The following is a 24,375-nucleotide window of genomic DNA, read 5'->3' as shown; positions in this document are numbered from 1 at the left end:
CTCTTCACAGCAGTAAAGAGGCTTCTCACTTCAAGGTCACAGTCCAACACGAGTGGATTGGTGCCTTACTGGGAGGGGGAGGCAGCTGGCCACATGCCCACCACCGTCGAGAAGCAGAGGTGAATGCCGATGCTAAGCCCCCTTTCTCCTTTTTGTTTGTTTAGGATTTATTTTATTTCAAGTGTATGGGTGTTTTGCCTACACTACACACATGCCTGGTGCCTGCGGAAGTCAGAAGAGGACACAGGATCCCCTGGAACTGGAGTTTGTGAGCCGCCATGTGGGTGCTGGGAGCCAGTCGGTGCTCTTAACCTCTGAGCCACCTCAGATGCCTCACTTTTAACATTTTATTCAACCCAGAACCCAAACCCAGCAATGGCGCCATTGACATTTAGGGTTTGTTTGTTTGTTTTGTTTTTCAAGACAGGGTTCCTCTGTAGCCTTGGCTGTCCTGGACTCGAATTGTAGACCAGGCTAGCCTTAAACTCACAGGGATCCACCTGCCTCTGTCTCCTGAGGGCTGGGATTAAAGGCGTGCGGCCACCGGCATTTATACCGGATCTTGCCACCCTAGTTGACTTATCCAGATAAATCTCTCACAGGTATGCCCAGAGCTTTGCCTCCTGGGTGACAATATTAATTTCCATGTCCCTCAAATCCCTCTACTGCTCCAACCCCTCCCACAGTTCCCTATGGCTCACAGTGGGGCGCAACCTGCCGGGATCCCCAGCGGCTCCCTGCTGATGTTTGATGAGGCTCAAAGATTTTTATTCTTGCGAAAGCGCAGGTGGGTGGGTGGTTGGGGCGGACCCTGGCCAGGTGTGGGATCACTGTGCGCCTCTGCTCAGCGGCTCCATCCGCAGCCATAGTCCGCCCTCAGCGCGCAGGATCAGCTCAGGCTGCCTGCGAGGCTCCTTGTGGTCGGGCAGGACGCGGAAGCGCAGCAGCGTCAGTGCCAGCGCCACCTTCATCTCGCTCATGGCGAACGTCTGTCCAATGCAGTTCCTGCGGGAGGGTGGCGTGGGAACTCTGTGTTCTTGACCCTAACCCAGACCAACACACAGCAGTAGAACCTGGCCTGGCGGCCGGAAGGTATCTGGGACCAGGCATGGGCGTCGTCCAGACCAACAACGGAACAGGCTAGGGAAGGACTTTGAGCACACAGAAAGGCTCTGCACCTTCTCTCTCCGTTCCCAAACCTTTACACAATTCCTGTGCAGAGTAGCAGGAGGGAGATGCTAATCCCCACCCACCCCAACTGCTCCGCCCTCACTGTCACTCCCGGATCTCTTCCCTCCCCTCCCCCCCACCCCCCCCCCCCCCCCACGCCCCATCACTCCTGGCCTCACCTGGGCCCAGCCGAGAAGGGAATAAAAGCCAGGGATGACCTGCCCTTGGTCTTATCTGTGTCAAAACGGAAGGGGTCATAGACCTGCAGGAGACAAAGCGCCATGGCTAGTGAGGACCATCTGCCAGCGCAGCCAACTCCTCTGTGTGCGGTGGAATGCAGCCTGCTGGGATACAGCTAGAAGCACCAGCATAAAACTGATGGCCACACACGTGTCAGCCCAGCAGCCCGGATATGGAGGCAGGTTATCCTTGGCTACATAGGAGATCGAAGCTACACGAGACATACAAAACAAAAAAACAAGCAAGCAAAAAGCCCCTCCCCTCGAGAACCCCAGCCCATAAGTGTAGGATAATTAAGAAGAACAGCACCTCCGGGTCTGGCCACACAGCTGGATTGTGATGTGTCCCGAAAATACTTATTCGGCAGATAACACCTGTGGGGGAAGTGAAGTGATCAAGACAAACTGCTGCATGCTGGACCTACTGTCTGCCCAGGACCCTCCTCCCTGATGCTGTGGGCACCTTTAGGGATGACCCGGCCATCTGGGAGCACAACGTCCTGAGTGCAGCAGCGGGAGACAGCAGTGACCGGAGGGTGCAGCCGCAGGCTCTCCTTGATGCACATGGTCAGGAAGGGCAGCCGGGCCAGGTCGTCCCTGAGGGACGCAACCCAACCAATAGTTAGCCAGATCACAAAGGAGAGAACTCGTGCTCCTCTTTCTCCCTGTAGTAAGTCCTGAGATCGGTGAAATACATAGGAATTGGAAAAACACAAACTGACTAGACAGCTCAGCGACGAAAAGCCCCTGTCAGGAAGTCTGGAGACTGAGTTCAATCCCCAAGAGCAACATTAATTAATTAATGTAATTAAAAAAAAGAAAACAAAAACAAAATTCTAACAATGGAAAGTCTGAGACAGGAGGATTAAGAGTTCCAGGACAGCTTATGGCACACAGTGACATTCTGTTTCAAAAACTTTAGCAACTAATGAAGAGCCAATGATGTGACAGAAATCTTTAATCTGTCTTCTTTTGGTGTGCTGTGGTTATTTAAACTTCTAGGGCCTGATGCAGCTCATGGGCTCAGAACCTGAAGTCTGTCATATAGCCCAACACCATGCACTCTCCTCCTGCAGGCTGCTGGGGTGCTAGCTTTCTGTTTACTTGTTTATGTATCTCTCCAAGGATGCCTTTTTGTTTGTTTTATTTTTTTAAGTATTTTAAAGTGTGTGTGCACGCGCGCGTGTGTGTGTGCGTGTGTGTGTGTGTGTGCGCACACGTGCACACGCCCCCATATCAGCATGCATTTGCCTGATGAGACTGGCAGATTTGGATCTTGTGGCACCCGGGAACAATCCAGCATGCACTTTGCGTCCTCTGCAAGAACAATCGTGCAATCGTCAGCACGAAGCTATTTCTCCAGCTTTTTTGTGTTTTTGAGGTGGGTAGGGTTTTGTTATGCTGCCCAAGCTTTTCTCTAACTCTTTCCTCAAGTCCCAACTAGGTGGGACTAAAGGTGTACCCCAAGATACCCAACTCACCTGATGTTTCAAAGAACTCCAATAAAATAAGCTTAAAAAGAAAATTTGGAAGGCTAAAGGACTGTACAGTTAGGTCGATCTGAAAATGAAAGATTAAGAAGAGAGCCTTGGAAGAACCCAGCAGGGACCTTATGGTACACAGAGCTGCCCTGACTCTGCGCGAGTCCTCCCCCTGGCTCCCTGGTACCTTTGGGTTAAAATGAAAGTCACTAACATTGTTCTCCTAGCCTTATCCTACTGGCCTCAGTTTCTGCCATCTTGGTTCATCTCAGCCACACACACCAACACCTTCTTCCTGTCTCCCACTCCCTCACTCCCTCTCCTCCTCCTTCACCTTCGTCTCCCAAAGCCTCTCTCCCCCATCTAAGCGCAGACCTCCTATCTTTTCTTCTCCCATCTTCCTTTGCTGTAGAGGAAAGAGTCAAGGAAATGGGCCAGAAACACATGAGCACCTGACTCACCACTCAATCTCCTCAGGCTCACGGTCCCGCAAGAGCTCCCGCACCTCCTGCCGGCAGCGTTCCTGGTATTCTGGGTGCCTCGCCAGGTTGTACAGAGTCCAGCAGAGCCCACTGGCTGTGGTATCATGGCCTGAGGGGCAGACAGGCAGCCTGGGTCTCTGGGCTGCTTCAGCACCACCAAGTGGACAGCACAAAAGTAGCTCACCCACCCACACCCCACCAGGAAGAACAGGGAAGGGGGAGAAACGCAAGGATCCAGGGTCAGCCTACCATGAGGTCAGGATGCCCGGACCCCTGCCCTCTCTCTAACAGTTCACGGGAACACTTATTCACCTCCAAACATGAAGGTGTCAGCCTCCGCTCGGATGTCCTCATCAGACAGCGCCTTTCCATGTTCATCCTGAAGACAAGGCAAAACATCTAAGCCAGGACAGTCTCTGAAGACCCCTGGTCCATCTGGACACCTGTGCCCGCTACACCCCTGCAGTGTGTTTATTACCATCACCAGAGTTCCCCACACCAGCGACACCATCCCTGGCTGCTGGCCTCTTATCCAGACCTTGGCTGGGGGAGCCAGCAACCCATCAGTGGTCTTTATCCCTGGGCTGCCAAGCGTCTGGAGAAGTGAGTGGTAACCTGGGGTGTAGGAGTTGAGTGGGGATTGACTCTGAAGTCAGAGCAGAGCGTTACTCCAAAGAGAAAGGCCGTGAGAGGGCTCTGTGGATAAAGGCTCTTGTCATCAAGCCCAATGACTTGAGTTTAATCCTAGGATTCACACAGAAGGAGAAAATCTATTCCCTCAAGTTGTCCTCTGACCCCAATATGTACACTATGGCACAGGCACTCACACACATAGACACACAAGAAAGAAAGAAAGAAAGAAAGAAAGAAAGAAAGAAAGAAAGAAAGAAAGAAAGAAAGAAAAGTTTTTAAATGCTATTAAAATAGAGCCCTAAGAATCTTATCTCCCAGTAGGCATTTGGGTTGCATTCCTGTAGATGTCACTAAAAAGAGCTGGTTCACCGTCCATAGCATAGCTCCCCCCTCCTTTCCTTCTTCCTCTACCCTGACACCGGTCCACACTCCTCCTTCTTCACAGAGAGGAGGATACAGATGTGACATCTGTCCTATATAAGCCCCAAGCCTCACAGCATCTGAGCCTTGCCTCCTGAAGATAAAAGCTGTTACCAGGGCAGTGACAAACGGCTCAATTGGTAACACACTTGCCACTCCAACATGAGGAGGTGAGTTCACATCCCCAGCGCCCATGTAAAAGCCAGGCATGGCGCCACCTGCCTGTGATCCCAGCACTGAACAGGTGGAGATAAGTGTATCCCTGGAGCTCTTTAGCTAGCTAGTGCAGATGATCTGTGTGCCTCAAAAAACTGGTGAGAGGGCTCAGCGGGTAAAAGCTGAAGCCAGAAGACCTGAGTTTGAGGCCAGGGACGTACAAAGTGGAAGGAGAAAGCCAGATCCTACAAGTTGTTCTGTGACCTGTGAGCACACGTGAGCACACATGAACACACTTCCCCAATGAACAATAAATAAAATGTAATCAAAATCAATGTGTCAGATCTGGAGAGATGGCTCAGTGGTTAAGAACCCTTGCTGATCTTTCAGAAGACTGGCATTCAATTCCCAGTATCCACATGGTGCCTCAAAATCAGTAACTCCAGCTCCAGGGGACCTGAAGCCATCTTCAGGTCCTTGGGCACCAGGCACATTCATATATGTAAAAATAAAATAAATAAATCTAAAATAGTATTTTTTAAAAAATCAAGGTGGAGCGCAATTAAGAGAAACATCCAGTGCCAACCTGTGTTCTCTGCATGAGCATGCACACAGGAACATGTACCCTCCTACACATATGGGCAAACAGGTGCACAAAGTTTTTTAAAAGGCTACATATACAGATGAAAGCACTGCATTGCCCACTAAGGGGACCCTGGAAATGGAGGGCTTTGCCATCATCCTAGCTGCTGTCACTACAGAGAGAGCTGTTCTGCTCCTGGGCACTGAGACCGCTGTCCATGTTGCCATAGGAAGATGTAGATACTGCCCAACGACACTAACTTCTAACACCCAAAGATCTCCAGAGCTTTGGCTATGGAGGTCCCTGTGTCATCATCTCTGAAGCCACTGATGCATGCTGTGTCCCCTCTGTCCCCAAGTGCCTTCCCACGGCTGCCCACTGCCTTGGCATCAAGATCCATCTCTTTCTTTTCTTTCCCTCAACTCACGTTTAGACAGGGTCTCGTGTACCCCAGACTCATGTTTAGACAGGGTCTCGTGTACCCCAGACTCATGTTTAGACAGGGTCTTGTGTACCCCAGACTAATATCAGACTCATTCTGTAGCCGGGGACAGTCACAAGCTTCTGATCCTCACCGACCCGTGAGTGCTGGAAGGATCAGCTCTCACTGTCCCTGGCATGTGAAAGACTCTGTCCCTGGCTGGGCTGGGAAATGCCACTCACCCACCATGGCTGGCTCTCTCCTGCATGTCTAACAATCAAAGGCAGCCCGTCCCATTGTCTTGATTCCCTTCTAAGGCGGGCCTAGGTGAGCCCAGGGACCTGGGGTGGTTGGTGGCATCAGGGCCTGATGAGTAGGGATGGGGAGGGTTGGTACGGTTGGTGACAAATTTTGTGCAAAGGTTTAGACCTGTAATTGAGAAGTCAAGAACATCCTCCCTGTGCTCAGAGCCTTTTCCTGGTCTGAGCTAGTTCAAAGGATATAGAAAGTTCCAGACATCTTACTTTGCCTGGTGGTGAAAGACTCAGGGCCAGGTTCCAGCAAGTGGAGCCTGCATAGGGCCTAGGACACAGTGAGGGCAGCACATGCTTGGTTTTGTCACCCCAGCCCCAGGGTCCTCCTCTCTGCTCTCCTTAAGGAGCCACCTTGCTCAGCAGCAGCACATCAATGAAATCCAAAGTCTTGGCCTTGGCCTTGGCCTTGAGGCCATCATCACCACCCTCATCGGGCAGGGTGCGGCGACGCTCCCGGATGACAGCATCAGTGAAGTCATGCACTAGGCGGCAGGCCTTCCGGAAGCGCATCCCGTCGCAGGTGAGGTGGTAGAACAGGTCGAAGTGCTGAAGCAGCTTCTGGTGCCTTCTGGCCACTAAGGCACTGAGTTCTAGGATGGCAGCGATGTATTCACTAGGCTTCCTGGAGGGTGTAGGCACAGAGGGGGTGATACTTTACCATATGCGAACACCGAGAAGCGCCTCAGCAGCCAGGAGCAACTGCCCATGGGAAATGGAGCCTCCATCTTGGACTTTTCCCAGGAGCCACGGCAACTAAAGCAGAGCAACACAGTGGTCCCTAGGTCTATGGTGAGAGTAGTGCCCCTAGCGGACAGAGGAACAGGAGGGCCGGGAGGCCCTCACCCAAGAGCCATCTGCTGCAAGTGATCTCGCCAGACGCAGGAGTATCTAGACAGTGGGACTCCACGAACATCGGCGAGATCACCATCCACAGCAGGTGGAACTCGGTGACAGTGGAGCTGTTTTAGGGTTCGCTGTGCTCCTGTGAGTAGCCACGCTCCTGTGCTTTGTAAGTAAGTCTAGTGGACCTGGGTGAAGGAAGTTCCTGGAAGAAATTGCAAGTGGTCTTGAACTTTCTAGAAGGTTAATTCAATGATGAGAATCTCAGTAAATGGGGAAAGTTGGGTTGTGTCAGGTCCAGAGTCTAAGTACGATGTGTCTCAGGCTGTCCTTAGGCCCCATAGTAGCCGTCATTCCTTGCCCATCTCTGTGTCTGGTGTAACATCCGGTAGCTAACAAGTAAAACCTTTTGCAATGTAGGTACTTAACAAAACCATAGGCCAGGTGTAGTGGCGCATGCCTTTAATCCCAGCACTTGGGAGGCAAAGACAGGTGGATTGCTGTGAGTTCAAGGCCATCCTGGTCTACAAAGTGAGTCCAGGACAGCCAAAGCTAACACAGAGAAATCCTGTCTCGAAAAAACAAAAACATAGTTTCCACAAACCAAAAAAGACTAAGTGTGTTATCAACTAACACCTGAGCTCACAGCAGAGATCGCCCCCTGCACAACCACCCACCTACCCAGTGTCCCCATCGATATGGTTTTAAACTGCCTTGATTTATGACTCTTTTTTATTTAATTTATTCAACGTGTATGAGTGTTTTGCCTGCATGTATGTATGTCCGTGCCTGAAGCCAACAGAGATCAGCAAAGAGCATTGGATTCCCTGGGACTGGAGCCACGCATGGTTTTAAACTACCTTGGGGGTGCCGGGAACTGAACCTGGGTCCTACACAGGTCCAGGGAGTTCTCTTAATCACTGAGCCATCTCTCCACCATCCCCAACTTATGACTTTATAAAAACTTCATCAAACTGTTTCTATGTTTGGCATTCTGTTTCTGAGCCACAGTCATTCACATTGGGTGCCAGAATAAACAGTCTCTTCTCCTCTTTGGGGTGACAGCTGTTTGCCTCCTTGGTCTCACAGAGGTGGACTTTGCTGGGCTCAGACTTTGCTCTGTCCTGAGTGCCAGTCTTGGGGGAAGAGGTATTTGGTTGAAACTCACAGGGGAAAAGTCCATTCATCAGCCACAGGGAAGAGCCCTGAGACCCTCCACCTCCTGTCCTTAACTGCATTCTGTGAGCTGCCTTCATGCCCCAGGGCACAGTGTGGACACCAGACTCCTCCCCTGCCTCCTCCACCCAGGATCCAGACTCCACCCACCTCCTTTCTCAAATTCAGTGCCCACAGTGGACAGTTCGCTTCCAAACTGTTCTGGGGCTAATCTCTCTTTCAGTGTTCCCACCTTTAGAGCAGTCAATGTCTACAGAGCTCAGCTGCGCATCTCCCGCCCAGCTGCCCTCAAAGCTCTATACGTGGTGGTCAAGCTTGGGAGCCTGTACAAGGAAGTCAGCTCAGAGGAGGGGATATTGAGACCCTACTAGTGCTAATCTCTCTTTTATAAATATTTTTCTTAGCATCCGTTGTACACAGTGATGGGTTTCATTGTAACACTTTTCACTCATTCATGTTTATTATGTATTTTGACTATATTCACCCCACTACACTCTCTCGTCCCCTTCACACTCCTGCAAATCACCTTTTTCTCAACTTGTCTTCTTTCCGCTCCCATGTCTGTAATTATTAACTGTTTTTACTGGTGACTGAATGAGCTGAATTAGGGTTTATTTACAGGACTGTGGACATCTTACCAGTGTCTACACCACAGAAGAAGATGTTTTTCTGTCTTATTGTATGGCAAATTCTTCTGAGTTGTAGCATTCTATTCCGGAGCAAGATTCATTAAAACTCAGGAAGTAGGAGTGGAGTGATGGCTCGGTGGTTAAGAGCACTATCTACTCTTCCAGAGGTCCTGAGTTCAATTCCCAGCAGCCACATGGTGGCTCCCAACCATCTATCCTGGGATCTGATGGCGTGCAGGTGTACATGCAGACAGAGCACTCACACAAAAGACTCAGGAAGTAAACAACTCTCAAGTCTCAGGAAGTCCCTGAAACTCACCAGGTTCACAAGGTCCCTCCTTCACCAACGTTACATAAGTAATAAAGACTGCTGGGAAGAGGAGACACTCTGACCTATAGAGCTGCAGCTCCAGAGTTCCAGCTTCGTGAGCTGTTGCCAATGCTGGGGTGAGCTATGGTAATGCACCTATCATCTCTGCCTCTGTAAATAATCTCAATAAAACTCATTGGTTCGCCAAGTTCGGCTTTGGCGGTGTCCATACTTTGGTCTGTCACAGGTTCCTGACCTGAGGTGAGTATATGTTTGTTTACATCTCGCCAAGAATAGTGTCACACTACATGCCTACACACCCCCAGGGCTATAGTCCCTGATGGGGACTGATGACCACCATGCCCCTTTTGGTTTTTTGAGACAGGGTTTTTCTGTGTAGCCCTGGCTGTCCTGGACTCATTTTGTAGACCAGGCTGGCCTCGAACTCACAGAGATCCACCTGCCTCTGCCTCCCTGAGTGCTGGGATTACAGGTGTGTGCCACCATGCCCGGCTTCCCCATCCCTCTCTTTACATTCAAAAAGCCCCTCTTCTCCATGCTCCAGTTTTGAGGTGCTGCCTCATCACAGGAGACAAATGATCACTGACTGAAGCCTCTGAACCCTGGGTTCAAACAAACCTTTCTTCTCTTGATGTTTTCTAAGATATTTTGTTACAGAAATCTGACTATTATAAACCCAAACACCTTCAGTGGGTTCCCTGAAATCTCATAACGAACTTCACATCCCTTGGCCTAGCTTTTCGGGGGCCCTTAGAATTGAGCCGCCATCTCCTCATCCCTCATTACCAAGGTGCTTCTTCAAACCAGAGGCGTCTTTATGCCACCATCTGAACAGTCGCACTGTAGGAACCAGGCCCGACTGGGCTGCCTGCCTGTCTTGCTGTTTCATGTCCTGTTTCTAGCAGCTTCCATGTCTATGTTTATCTTGGTTAGCTAGTCATGTTTACTGCTCTGAGAACGCCCCCTTTCCTCGAGACTTTTCCTCCTGTGTGCAATCACCTCTTGAGGGATTTCACCTGGGAGGAGAATTCCTGTTTGGCTGCCTATAAGAAGGCTCGTTGAAACTCTGGGAAAACGAGGAATAATAAACCGCTGCCGCGGCTGCTGCTGCAGCTGCTGCTCTCTTAGCACGAAGGACCCGCTGTGTTATTGTGTGTGTGTGTGTGCGCGCGCGTGCACGCGCGTGTGTGGGAACATGAGTTAAATCCGCAGTCCCTCGCCCTCGACTCGGTACCCTGGTGGCGCGGGCACCACATCGCACCTCCTGGAAAGACACCTACTCTCTCCCTCCCGACTCCTTTAATGCCAGGTCTAAGCCACCTCCTCCATGAACGCCCTTCTCCCCCCTCTGTCCAGTCCTCCCTCCCTGTGTCTATGGCCAGGTACCCAGGCCAGGACAGAGACTCACTCCTGGCAATGGCTGTCGAAGCTGAAGACACACTTCTGCAGACTGTCCAGGGTCATGAGGCTGATGTGTTCAAACATGTCCAGACGGGACCTGCCCTTGGAAGCTAGGCGCTGCCACTTGGCCTGGTCAGAGAAGGGACAGGAATGAGGTTTGGCCTTGACACTTTGAGCTCCTTCCCAACCCCAAACACCAGAAAGGAGCTTCTGAAACAGCCTCTGATTTAATCTGATTTGCTATGTGCCAAACTAAAATGGAACCTGTACTCCTCTGTAAAGGAATTTTAATCCAGCAAGATGGCTTCTCTGACAATCCAGCATCACGTCCAAAGACCTTCTAGGTCTATACGATCCAGCCAGAATGCAGACACAGCCTGGGTTACAATATGATCTGGATAGGATACAGATACAACCTTAGTCCACACCTTTAATCCCAAACAATGAAGGTTAAGTTAGTTTATAGAAGGAAACATCCATGTTTAAAAGTGAAAGTGGGGGACAAACAAAGTCATGAATCAGAGAAAGATTTGGCAGAATGAGTAAGAGACAGGACAGCACCCAACTGTCACAAGAACCAGACAGGAAAGAGAGTCTACTTAAAAGCAGCGCAGGGAGAAAGGGTTTTTTAGTGGGGCAGTTTTACAAGCAGGTTGCAGACAGAACAAGCTAAACACAGGTGAAGACAGAAGGAGCTGGAGAATGAGGAGCCAGAAGACTAGAACAGAACGCCAATGTTAGAATGAGGGCACACAGAGAAAATCAGTCAGAAGCCAAGAGAAGCCAGATTGAATCCGTCGGCTTGGACAGGAATTTTTGAGCCAAAACAGATGAAATGAACCAACCAGCAAGAGTTCAGAAAGTGCTTGAAAGGGGGTGCTCAGCAGTAAGTCTCAGAGGCTGAAACATTCTAGGCCTAGGTTGGCAGAAGCTGAAGTCTTCGAGGTCTGGCTTTGCCAAACATTAGGTTGTACATGGGCTAGAAGCTTCCAGGCCTAGACCTAGTGATAGTTATAACAGAGGAAGGCACTGGGCTCCCCAACCATGTATCTGTGGAGCTTGGGTATGCTTCTCATCTCATCCCTTCATCTGAGGAAGTAAAAACAACATTCACATCTGGTACGCAATGTAGTTGGAAAAGGAGATAGCCCCCCCCCCCCCCCAATGCTGCAGGAAGCAGAGGACATCTGACGCAAGTGCGCAGAGGAGAAATTGCCTGGGATCCTCTTCAGAAGAAGCATCAGCTCCAGTTTGACTGGACGCCTAAGGAAACTTGGGAGAGTCCAGAGCTGCAGGAGCCTCTGAGGCAATGAAACACCCCAAAGACAATTTTAATTATTATATAGACAGGCTCTTCTCTTCGTGCATTTAAAAAGGTGAGAAGCTCCATTTCAGATCTCTCGAGGGCAAGGACAGGACTCGAGTGGATAGAAACATTACTTGAAAAAGCCATCACAGCCCTTATTACAACTGTGCCCACCAGAGTAAACTCTTTTCTACTTCCAATTTCAATCTTTAAATATGTCCTCTCAAAAAAGGTTAAAAAATAACTGTACAGTGAGAAAAATTAGCTATGATAGTACAAAGGCTGAGCTTTTATGCTCTACCGTCACTAGATGACTTTTTTACCTGTGTGAACTTACACAAGCTCCCTGATGCGTCAGGCCTTGAGGTTCACCCTTACTGGGTAGAAACACCCACCACTTGACAAGCTTGTGAAAGTTAAAGCAGACAGCAAACACTACAGAATCAGCACGTGAGACCATGTTTGACACACAAGGTGTTCTGTCAGTGTTAACTTTCTTGATCTTCACTGATATAAATTGATTTCAAAAACATCCCTGGATGCTGGTGAGATGGCTCAGTCAGGAAAGTGCTGCAAGCCGACCATGAGGATCTGAATTCAATTCCCAGAACCCATGGTTTTTTTTTAAAGTGGTGGCATGCATTTGTAATCCTAGCTTCAGAGTGGAGAGACAGGAAGGTCCCTAGGGCCCAAAAGCCAGCTAGTTTAGCCTAACTGGTAAGCTCCAGGCAATGAGAGACCCTGTGTAAAAAAACAAGGTGGATGGCAACTGAGGAAAGATACTCAAAGTTGACCTCTGATCTCCACATGTATACACCCATGTGCACATGCACACAAACACACAACACACACGCACACACTGTGGTGTTTGAAAGGTTGCTGCCCTGATAACAAGAATCATTTCTAGGAAGACTAATAATTCACTGTCCTATTATTCCTCACCTAGGCCATTCCTCAGATGTGTTTGCAGAGGACAACTCAGAGAGCAGCGGTGACTTCCTTGTGTTTCATATCACAGCCTGGCATGGCTACTCGTGCCTTTAATCCCAACATGCAGGAGGAAAGGACAAAATGCCCAATGCAAGGTGGCTAGGGGTACTAGCTGTATCAGTGAGTTCTGGGTTTGATTGAAAGACCCTGCCTCAATGAGTAAGGCTAGGGAAGATGACAGAAGATTCCTAACAGCAAGCTTGGGTTCTCACGTGCACACAGACATGAACATACGTACACACATGTACATACATGTGAAGAGAAGAGGGAAAGTACTCTAGTGACATCCATCTTCTCTCATTCCTATGGAACCTTGTGCCATGGGAACACCCCCAGATGACTTCTGGAGGGAAAGAGCCAAAGGGACAAAACTCCAAGTGTCCCTTCTGGAGCCATTCCAAAGATTTTTAAAGAATTTTTTTATTATGTGTGAACAAGCATCTGTCTGTGACTATGCACATAGGTGCAGTGCTTTTGGAAGCCAGAAGAGGGTGTCAGATCCCTTAGAGCTGAAGTTACAGGCAGTGATAGGAACCCTAGTTGGGTAGAGTCCTCGACATGAAAGATCTGAGCCAGAATCAGGTGACATTCTCACCTGATTAACTCAGGCCTTATACAAGAAGAGCAACCCCCAACCCACCTACATCCTTATCAACAGCAGCATCCCTTCTTGCCTCCAACCAGAGGGTTTAGAATGATTAGCGAGCCGCTCGTCAGTATTTTCTGTGAAGTCTTCACTATGACTGTTCAGTTTTCAAGGTGACCTTGTGGGAAACAAGCTAACTCCTTCTAAATGTCCACTGTGTACGGGGCCCTGACTCCATGGTGTCATCACAGGCACAGACGAGAGATTTTTAACCCCATTTTGCAGTTGTGGAAACTGGGGGGTCAGAGATAATTAGCAATGACCCATACAAACTTTCTGCAGTGATTAATGTTGATTGCCAACCTCACAGAGTCTGAAATTGCCTAGGAGACAAGCTTTCTGGCATGCTTGTGAGGGACTATCTGTATTGGGACACCTTCTGGGCATGCCTGGGGGTGGTTATAACAACATGCTGCCTAGTTTTAACTGTCAACTTGACACAAGTTAGAATCACCTAGAAAGAGACTCTCTCTCAATGAGGAGTTTTCTGCATCAGGTTGGCCTGTGGGCATATGTTAGGGAAATTGTCTTAACTGTTTATTGATGCAGGAGAAGACCCATCCTACTGTGAGAGGCACATCCCACTGTGAGCAGCACATCCCACTGTGAGCAGCACATCCCACTGTGAGCGGCACTATTCCCTAGGCAGGGGTTCCTCAACTTGCAGAGAGGAGAAAGCTGACAGTGAGTATGCAAGGGGATCCATGCGCTTAGTCTCTCTGCTCTTGACCATGGCTGCGACATTTTCGGTTCCCACTTTGACTTCCTTGCAATGATGGATTTAAGCCAAAACAAACCCTTTCTCCCCTAAGTCGCTTTTTGTCTGGGAATTTTATCGCAGCAAGAGAAATAAAACCAGGACCCTTAGCTGGGTTAACTGAAGTGCAACAATCCATCTTGAAGTGGGCGTCTCTGTCCCTGGGGTGAGACCCTGGGTCGTACAAATGGAAGAGTGTGAGCCAAGTGCCAGCACTCACCCCTCTCTGCTTCCTCACTATGGATGCAACGGGACCAGCTGCCTCACACTCCTGCCACTGTGACGCCCCAAAACAATGGATTGTAACCTTGAACTGTTGCTTCTGTCAGAGTAGTTTATCACAGCCTCCATCTGAGCGAGGCCTGGAGACCAGACATGTCTACAGCCCTTTCCTCACCCGGGCTCCAGCAAGGGACTCACATGCATGATGTTGGCGCTTTCATTAAAAATTTTCACATAGGGCTTCAGGGTGTTGAAGTGGAAAGCAGGTGTCAGCATGCGACGGTGGCGGCTCCACTTCTCACCAGCACTCAGCAAGAGGCCATCCCCTGATGGAGCAGCTTGGCAGTGGGCATGGGTAATGTCTCCCCACGCGCCCCAAGGGCGCTCCCAGGCCCTCACAGCAGGTACTCACCTAGCCACGGCTTCAGGAAACTGTAGAAGAGTGTGTCTTTGGGAGCAACTGAGGCTGGTGTGAACAAGGACCGTCAGGAGCCATGGTGGGAGGGAGGGCATGAGAGAGATAGGCCCTGCTATGTGGTCTGACATACCTGCTGAGCACAGCATCCACCCTGCAGCATGCCCACCCCTGCATGTGCTGACAAAGTCATGTGACATGGACACACATAGGCTAACGAGACTGAAACACACAGGACATGCCCCAATTGTGACACAGATGGTTAAACACACCTCATCACACCCCACTGACAGTCCCCAGATGTGACTTGAAAGTCTACTTTTAGGACAGGCATGGAGCACGCCTTTAATCCCAGCATTCTGGAGAGAAAGAGGTGGGCGGATCTCTGTGAGTGTTAGGCCAGCCTGTCTGCATAGTAAGTTCCAGGCCAGCCAGAGTTAAATAATGAAAATAAAATATAGTGTTTAGGAAAATATAGTTTTAGAGGGGGAAAAAGTTCATTTGGGGTCAGCAAAATGGCTCAGTAGGTAAAGGTGCTTGCAACCAAGGCTGGTAACCTGGGTTTGCGTCCTGGGACCTACATAGTGGGAAAAGAGAACTGACTCCTGCACATTGTCCTTTGACTTCCACCCTTGATTTACAGTATACACACATATGCATACAAAATAAATGTAAAAATAATAAAAATATTAAAAATAACTTCCCTGATGTAACCTAAACAGGTTTCAACATTACTCCGATTTTTCACAAATAAGGCCTCTCAAGCTCCAGACACTCCAGTCAGGGATTAGACACAGCCAGGAGAAGACAACTGTTTCTAAGGACACCCCAGACAAGAGCCCAGTCAGAACCCAACATGCCCCAATTGTTTGTGGCCCCAGAGAGAACCACTGTCAAATGAGCCCAGGTGGGAACCGGTCCCAGCCAGACAATAGCACACACCAGGAAGGTGGAGGCCACCCAGAAGACATCACATGAAATGCTCCAGACAGGATCCACATGGCCACAGGTGAGACAACAACAGCAGGGACATTTCTACCATAGCCCTTCCTGGCTGCGCTGAGGTCACCTGAGGCCTCAGATGTGCAAGCTGGGACCAGCATGGTGTCTACCTGGAGCCAAGAGCACAGGCTTGATGAAGGCAGGGTGGAATACGCGGATGACGGGATGCCACGGCCCCGCCCACCAGCAGCACACATCCCTGAAAGTTTGAACCAGGTTCTGGATGTACAGGAGCCCTTCCTCCGAGCTCTGGATCTACAGAAGAAGAAGAGAACTGGTGTAGAATGGAAAGCCACAGGGAGCACAGCACAGAGCCCAGCCTGCCCGCCCCCCACCTCCACACCCCACCCCTGCACACACACATGCTCAGGACTGGGACAGAAGACACATACTCACGTCGTCCCCTAAACACTGTATTTCATTTTGTCTTAATTTATTTTGTTGTGTGTGAATGTTTGTATGTGAACATGTGCATACGATCATGTGTGTGTGAGTGCTGAGGTCGTAGTTGAACCTCAGATATTCTCAGATGCCATCCAATTTGCTTTTCAAAAATATTTTTACTACATCTTATTTATTTTGTGGGCCAGTCATGTTCTAGAGTGAACATTGTGGAGGTCATAGGACAATTGGCAGCATTGGTTCTCTCTTCCACTATGTGAATTCCAGAGATTGAACCCACATCACCAGGCTTGGTTGAAAGCACTGTTGGCTGATGAGTCATCTCACCAGCCCCAATTTCGTTTCTTTGTAGAGTCTCACTGGCCTGGGGCTTGCTGATTAAGGTAGGCTGGTGAGCTCCAGGGACCCAGCTCAGCTAGTCTGCACCTCCCCAGTGCTGGGATCACTCTTGTGCACCGAGCACTTTACTGACTGAGCCATCTCCCCAGCCCCTGCTGTCTTCCAATCCATTTTCCATGTGGAAATAGTTACCCTGAATCACCTTACCCACGTTTCCCACACAGCAGACAGCATGTCTGTATCCTCAGAGTCTCATGCAGAGACTTCATGCGGACCCTGCCTGGTGAATGCCACATACAGGAACTCCAGGGGGCAGTGACCTCTCTCGTGGAACTGAATCTCTAAGATCCATCATGGTGGGCATGCCTGAGGGGGACTGTCTTGGTTGGTAACTGATGTAGAAAGACTCAGATTTCTTGGAGCAGTGCCATTTCAGGACCTGATCCCTGGCCCAGGTCTTATTGTTACTGTGATTAAAACCACGACAACAGCAAGCCTGACCAAAGGCAACTTTGGGAGGAAAGGGTTTGCTTGCCTTATAGCTTCAGATTACAGACCATCACTGAGGAGAAAGTCAGGGCCTGAGCTCAAACAGAAGCCTGGGGCAGAAACTGTGAAGGAAAGCTGACTGACTCACTCTAGCTTGTTCACTGGCTTGTGTTTATCTATCTTATGCTGCTCGGGCCCACATGTCTAGGATGACACTGCCCACAGTGGCCTGGAATTTCCTCCATCAATTAGCAATCAAGAAAATGCCCCCAAAGACACCAGACATGGCCATAGACCAGTCAGATAGAGACAGTAAAATTCCCTCCTTCATGGAGTGCCTCATTTCATGGGCACAGTCATTACCTCATGGGAACAGTCACTGCCTCATACACACAGTCATTATGTCATGGGCACAGTCATTGCCTCAGGGGCACAGTCATTGCCTTGTGGACACAGCCATTACCTCATGGGCACAAAAATTGCCTCACAGGCACAGTCATTTTCTCATGGGTACGGTCATTACCTCACTAGTGAGTGCATTCATTACTTCATGGGCACAGTCACTGCCTCATGGACACAGTCTTACCTCATTGGCACAATCAATACCTCATGGGCACAGTCACTGCCTCAGGGCAGTCATTGCCTCACGGGCACAGGCACTTCCTCATAGGCACAGTCATTACTTCATGGGCACAGCCATTACCTTATGGGCACAGTCATTGCCTCACCAGAAGCAGTCTGTCAGATGCCTTGGGCCGGCTGGCTGAAGACTGGATGCCCCAGCAACGGAGAGGAACTTGTGACTGTCCAGAAAGTCAGCTCTGTCCTATCAATACTTTTAGAATTTGCTTGCCTGCACTTCCTTCATATTAGATAGTTTTTCCTTCTGGGGTCTCTCATGGGGTTAAAGACTAGGTAACGACTGTTTTTCAACGTTTTCTAACCAAAGAAACAACTTACAAACATTGGAGATGTATTTCTTGAATTTCGTTAGAAATGGTTTTTTTGCCTAAGGAGTGAGGCCTTAGAGTACACCACTTTTGCCTATCAATGCAGTTGTACAGGTTCTGAGTATGTGACTATGTTTCGTGAAATCAGCGTTTGTCTCACTCTTCAGGGAGCAGAGACCTTAGTTTTAGTGACAAAAGCTCACAAATGTGTTTCTCCAGTGTGTTCAGTTTTCCATAGAAACAGTGACATTGCTTTCAGAAATATGCGTTATAGTGTTGTTTCTTCCTGAAGCAAACACATGTGTAGAAGTACTGTGCCTTCAAAAACGTCTGTTTTTCCATGTTTTCTAAACAACAACAAAAAAAACCAAATTACAATACCTCATGGGCACAGTCCCTTCTTCATGGACACAGTCATTACCACATGAGCACAGTCACTGTATCATGGACACAGTCATTCCCTCATGGGCACAGCCACTGCCTTATGGGAACAGTTATTGCCTCACTAGTACAGTCACTACCTCTGAGCACAGTGTTTGCCTCATAGACACAGTCACTGCCTTGTTTGCAAAGTCATTACATCATGGCCACAGTCATTGCTGCATTGGCACAGTCATTGTCTCAGCAGCACAGTCACTGCCTCATGGACACAGTCATTCCCTTATGGGCACAGTCACTCCCTCATGGGTACAGTTATTGCCTCATGGGGACAATCATTGCCTCATGGGCACTGTCACTGCCTCAGTGGCACAGTCATTGCCTCATGAGCACAGTTACTACCTCATGGGCACAGTCACTGCCTCACGGGCACAGTAATTACCTCATGGCCATAGTCATTCCCTCATGGGCATAGTCATTGCCTCATGGATACAGTTATTGCCTCATGGGGACAGTCATTGCCTCATGAGCACAGTTACTACCTCTTGGACACAGTCACTGCCTCATATGCACAGTCACTGCCTCATGGGCACAGTAATTATCTTATGGGCACAGCCACTGACTTATGGGCACAGTCATTACCTCATGGCCATAGTCATTGCCACATGGGCATAGTCATTGCCTCATGGGCACAGTCATTGTCTCATGGACAGGTCATTACCTCATGAGCACAGTCATTACCTCATGAGCACAGTCATTACCTCACTAGTACGGTCATTACCTCATGAGCACAGTCATTGCCTCACTAGTACAGTCATTACCTCACTAGTACAGTCATTACCTCATGAGCACAGTCATTGCCTCATGGGCACAGTCATTGCCACATGGGCACAGTCACTGCCTTATGGGCACAGTTACTGCCTCATGGGCACAGTCATTGCCTCATGGGAACAGTCATTGCCTCATGGGCACAGTCATTGCCTCATGGGCACAGTCACTGCCTTATGGACACAGTCATTGCCTCATGGGAACAGTCATTGCCTCATGGGCACAGTCATTGCCTCATGAGCACAGTCATTGCCTCATGGGCACAGTCACTGCCTCATGGGCACAGTCATTGCCTCATGGGCACAGTCACTGCCTCACGGGCACAGTAATCATCTCATGGGCACAGTCACTGCCTTATGGGCATAGTCATTACCTCATGGCCATAGTCATTGCCGCATGGGCATAGTCATTACCTCATGGGCATAGTCATTACCTCATGGGCACAGTACTGCCTCATAGGCACAGTCAGTGCCTAAGGGCACAGTCATTACCTCATGGCTACAGTCATTTCCTCATTAGTACAGTCTTTACCTCTGAGCACAGTCACTGCCTCATGGGCACAGTCACTGCGTCATGGGCACAGTCAGTGCCTAAAGGCACAGTCATTACATCATGGCTACAGTCATTACCTCACTAGTACAATCATTACCTCTGAGCACAGTCATTGTCTCATGGACACAGTCGCTGCCTCATGGGCACAGTCACTATCTCATGGGCACAGTCATTACCTCATGGGCACAGTCATTGCCTCATGGGCATTGTCACTGCCTCATGGGCACAGTCACTATCTCATGGGCACAGTCATTACCTCACTAGTGCAGTCATTATTGTCTGAATTCTCATTTGATTCTGGACTTTTGAGTCCTTCTAGAATTTCCCATTGAGTTCTGTGTTAGTTATTTTTATGAAACTGAGAGCTGAGTACCGAAGAGAGCAACTGAAGGGATAAAAGACTTACTTCGCTCACAGTTTCAGAACCTTTAGTCTAAGATGGCTTGGTCCTATCCACCTGATGTTTTCCATCATAATGACAGGAGCCTGTGGTGGGGGGTTTCTCTACATCACACGAGCAGAAGCAAAAAGGGACAGGACAGACAGAGGCCAGTGTGCCCCCACGGAGCTGTCGCTAATGGTCTACATCTTCCAACTACAACCCACCTCCTGAAGTTCCAGAACACAGGGCACTGGGCATCCCGCACAGGCAGGTTCAGTATGTATTGTATAATTGTTTTTTTTTTCTTTTGTATTATATAATTGTAAGACAATTATTTTCTCTAAATTGAAACATTCCCTCTGGGGAGTTGGGGAAGAAAGCTCATGAGATTCCAAGGTATAAACGCACATCAGGAGTCTGAGAAGGGGGAAACACACAGGATTGCCAAAGTCCTCTCCAAGTTTCAGAAGTAGGAAACAACTGCCATGGGTAGACACTGAGCAGCCTGCATGTGGAGAAGATTCTCCAACCTGTGAGCTGCCCACAGTCATGCAGTGAGCCACTGAGTCACCACCCGGCTTTGGGGCTTCCCTGCTCCACAGTTCTCATCCATGTCCCTATTAGCGACTCCAGTTAACTCACTGGCTCCCTCATAGGACTTTGGTAAGAAAAAAAAAAAAAAAGCGGTTACTAGCTTCCCCATCTGGGCTTAGTAGACCTGTGTGGTGTCTCCCCAGGAAGAGGCTCCCACAATGGTATCCAGAACATAAGCTGCACAGTTGTCTCCCTCTCACAGAAGGGAGAGTCACAAGACTCACTAGGCTGCCAAGCTGAGAACCCAGGAAGCGTACAAAATGAATGGGACTCACCAGAGCAGGCCCTGACAGGGATAGTTAGTAAACAGTTGCAGAGGCGGGAGAGACCCACTCTTTAGTGGAGCTGCCCACATGCTGAAGTTAGTGTTTCAGTGATGCAGCTGCCTGAGTCCCCAACGTGCCTGTGTGTAACTGCAATACTCTCTGTAGCTCGCCAAGAAAGATTTGAGGGGAGTTGCTTTGTTACCCTGACCTGGGTGCCTTATCCTGGATAAAGAGAAGGTATCTGATGTCTCCCCAAGAAAAGTCACTGAGTGCCATGGTGTCCACCTTGGCTTTGGAGCCTGGATTTTTCTCCTCCCAGGAGCAGTCCCAGCATTGGGGGCCACTGCAGGAGGAAATTCACTTTGGAGAACAAGTGGGTAGTCGTGTGGCTGTAGGACTTGTGTCCCAGGCATCCTACAGGCCCGTTCTTACATGACACTTGTCTCTCTAAACCTAACAGGATGCCAGCTTCAACTTCTCCTGGTAGTCATGGCAACTACAAGGGCCCACTAGAGCAGTAGCCAGGTCAGCCGCGATGAAGCTGTCAGAACGCTGGAGGGAGGGTCAGGAGACCCACTTCCGGGACTCCAGCTAGGCCTCTCTCCCCCAGCAGCAAAAGAACTTGGGATATGCTAGAGTGTTCAAGAAAAGGAGGGTGTTTACGTCAAGACTTGATGGTGGGACCTCCATGAACTTATCGCCCATGATGGGTGGGACCTTACAATGATACATCTGTTTTGAGGTCACCCGTGAGGTAATTCCCAGCCTGTTCTCTGTGAAAAAACAAAACAAAACCCCCAAGAAGCCCATTGTGTTCAGCAAGCTGCCCACCTGGAGTGAATGCACATTTATTCACACTTCCTAGCAAAGTTGCGTCCTCTGGTGACTCCTGTGTGGAAGATTCACATCTGGGCATTTTGTAGCCTTGGCGGGCCCTCGGGGAGCAGAGGTGACCTCTAAGTTTCCACCAGGGTGGCCACGCTCACCCATCACTTGCTGACACAGGCTGTGGCAGAGCAGCCTTGTATGTGGCCCGGCTGAGCCTCTGTGCACACGGCACCACGCACTTACAAGGAAAGCAAATCACACAGGGAAAAGTGGAGTTAAACCGGCATTCGAGATGTGCAGTGCTGCATGGGTTCTGGGAAGCCTCCTGCAAGGGGAAGTGGGTGGCCAACTCTTATCTAGATTGAGCAAGAGGACTCATTGGTACATCTCAGTGGAGAAGCCAGACATAAGAGGAAGATGCTGACGCATGGGGGTGTAGGAAATCAGCCCCTAGAACTCTCCTGGACCAGCTATGTCCTGGGTGTGCCCAGGTGGGGATTGCAATTCATTTCTGTGTCCAGTGGGATGCCAGACATGGGCAGGCCATGGTCTCCCCTCAGGAGGCCTCAAGTCCAGCACAAAGAACTTGGGAGCATCAGAGTCTTCCCTCTGCGAAGCCCATGTGGGGAGCCCTGCCACACACCCATCCCCACAGACAGGTGGGGATGGACTCAGAGAAGACTTGAGGTAGGAAAGGCTCAGGACAGGGCATCTGTGGGATGATGTCATCCCTGCCATCCTAGGCCCCAGCACACCCCTGTCCCCAGCTCCCTGAGCCTTGTTCCAGGTACCTCACAATTCCTTCCACCCTCTCACCCCAGGCCCACTTCACTGCCACACTCACCAGGCCCAGGTGGCCAAGGAGCCAGTTTCGTCTGCGAGGCTGAGGGAAACAGCGGAGGAGATGAACATTTTCGTAGACAGCATAAACCTTGGTCAGGATATAAGCCAGGAGCCAGGATGCCCCAACCATCATCAGGAACAGCAACAGAGAGACCATTGCAGGCCCTAGGTCCAGCCAGGACAGGCTCAGCTGTGGCATCCTGCAGGGCAAATGCACACAGGATGAGATCTTGGGGCATGGAAGAGAGGGGTGGGGTTCAGGGGCAGTGGATGGGAACAGAGAATTATAGAGTTGGGGATAAGACCTAGGAAGGTAGAGAGACCCAGGGGAATGCAGGGAGGGACAGGGAGGAGGAGGGAGAGAAGATGGTGAAGGAGGAGATAGAAGAGAAGAGGGTGGAAGAGGAAGAGGAAAAAGATTGATTAGAGTCTGAGTCCTATAACGCTGGCCAGGGACTATTAGCCAGAAACCAGCATCTGCTGCTGACTTCCTGTTTCGCCCCAGCCTACGAGGGCACCCTTCCCACCTCAGGCTGGGACTCTTCAACCCCACAGCCTGTAACCTGGTACCTTCTCTCAGGAAGTTCTCACAGGAGCCCTGTGTTCCCCAGATCCTTGTCTCCCCCTCTCTGGCTCCTGACCAGGAGCTGATAGAGGAGTCTGGGCTGGGCCAGCCAATCGCTTACAGGCCCAGCTGCCTCCCCTTCCTGGGTAGATGCGAAAGTACTGGGGGGCGGAGCCAGCCTAGAACGGAGGGGAACTAATTCAGGGCCACACAGCATGAGTCCCGGGTCCTCACGGCTTCACACCTCTTGTGTAAGGAAGAGCTTTGGAAGAAGCAGTGCACACTTCCATGGACATAGAGCCCCCAAAAGAGGGTGGGAGGAAACAGGCTGATGACCACAGCTGGACTTGTTGAGAGCTAGGACTCTAATCCTGGTAAGAGCGTGAAGAAAGTCTTCCCATCACACCTGAGTCCTCTCCCTAAACAATGTCTCTTGCGCCTGGCTAGTCCACATCAACTGTCTGCTTTCTTCACGTGCTCAGCATCCTCGCAAGGCCTGATGGTTCCCTCCACACTCTTAAGAAGTCTGGACCAGAATCCTGAGTATCAACAGAAAAGCAACTGAAGCTCAGAAAGGGGAAGTGTCTGAGCCAAGTTGCACAACTCGAAACAATCTGAGGCTTGTCAGAAGCTAAAAGCCCAAAGTTTTTCTCTCCACAGTGTTGTCTCTGGGGTCTTAGAAGCATTCCCACACACTAGAAGCACCCTGGGGCCTTTTAATGGCCTTTGGCTTCTCCTCCCACACCCAGGATGTTCTGACCAGCAGGCTGCCTGCTCCCATCCTGGCCCTCCTGAGATTGTCCTGTACAGCTTGAAGGATGAGCTCCAAGCGCAGCTGAAGAAAGAAGGTAAGAGGGAGATATTTCCATCTACAAGCTCAGTACCTCCTACAGCCCAGCCAGCCAGGACATCAGGAGGCTAGAGTCATCAATAGAGACACGGTGTCTGTGAGAGGAATGAAGTTCTCGGCCACCTTGGGCCACAGGGAGAGCCTCCACCATAGCTCTAGCTCTCCTGTGGCCTCCAAGAGTGCCACATTCACACGCACATACCTACCCAAAGACACAAACACATGCACACATAATTTTAAATAAAATCTTGAAGGACTTGTGAAGTGGAAGTTTCTGGTCTCTTTGAAAATGTGGTGCGTCACGTGGCGTTTTGCTGAGAGCTTCTTGTGAGAGGGCATGTGATGTTTTGCTGGGAGCAGACACGTGAGAGGGCACACAATAGTGGGAAGAGGTATAGAAAGAGCCATGAGCAGTGAGACAAGGCTTTTTGCATCGCTGCGCCGTGGAATGCTTTGCTGGTCTTCACTGGTCTTTGTTGGTCTTCACTGGTCTTT

At 49.9% G+C, this 24,375-nt stretch overlaps 1 protein-coding gene across 1 annotated transcript; it reads right to left on the bottom strand.

The window, feature by feature from the left end:
• Positions 1 to 827: 827 nt before the first annotated feature.
• LOC127210021 (cytochrome P450 4F3) lies at positions 828 to 23,174 on the bottom strand. The gene is made up of 13 exons (XM_051169699.1): positions 23,036 to 23,174; positions 22,467 to 22,665; positions 15,725 to 15,869; positions 14,610 to 14,663; positions 14,396 to 14,523; positions 10,284 to 10,405; positions 6,251 to 6,521; positions 3,685 to 3,751; positions 3,352 to 3,481; positions 1,873 to 2,006; positions 1,720 to 1,784; positions 1,350 to 1,432; positions 828 to 1,005 (listed from the first exon to the last, which is right to left on the bottom strand). The coding sequence occupies exons 2-13, from the start codon at positions 22,662 to 22,664 to the stop codon at positions 828 to 830; spliced, it is 1,575 nt and encodes a 524-aa protein (XP_051025656.1). The 5' UTR covers position 22,665; positions 23,036 to 23,174.
• Between the last annotated feature and the right edge of the window lie 1,201 nt (positions 23,175 to 24,375).

The sequence above is a fragment of the Acomys russatus genome, chromosome 27 (genome assembly GCF_903995435.1).
Source record: "Acomys russatus chromosome 27, mAcoRus1.1, whole genome shotgun sequence".
NCBI lineage: Eukaryota > Metazoa > Chordata > Mammalia > Rodentia > Muridae > Acomys > Acomys russatus.
This window is presented reverse-complemented; position numbering and strand designations above follow the sequence as displayed.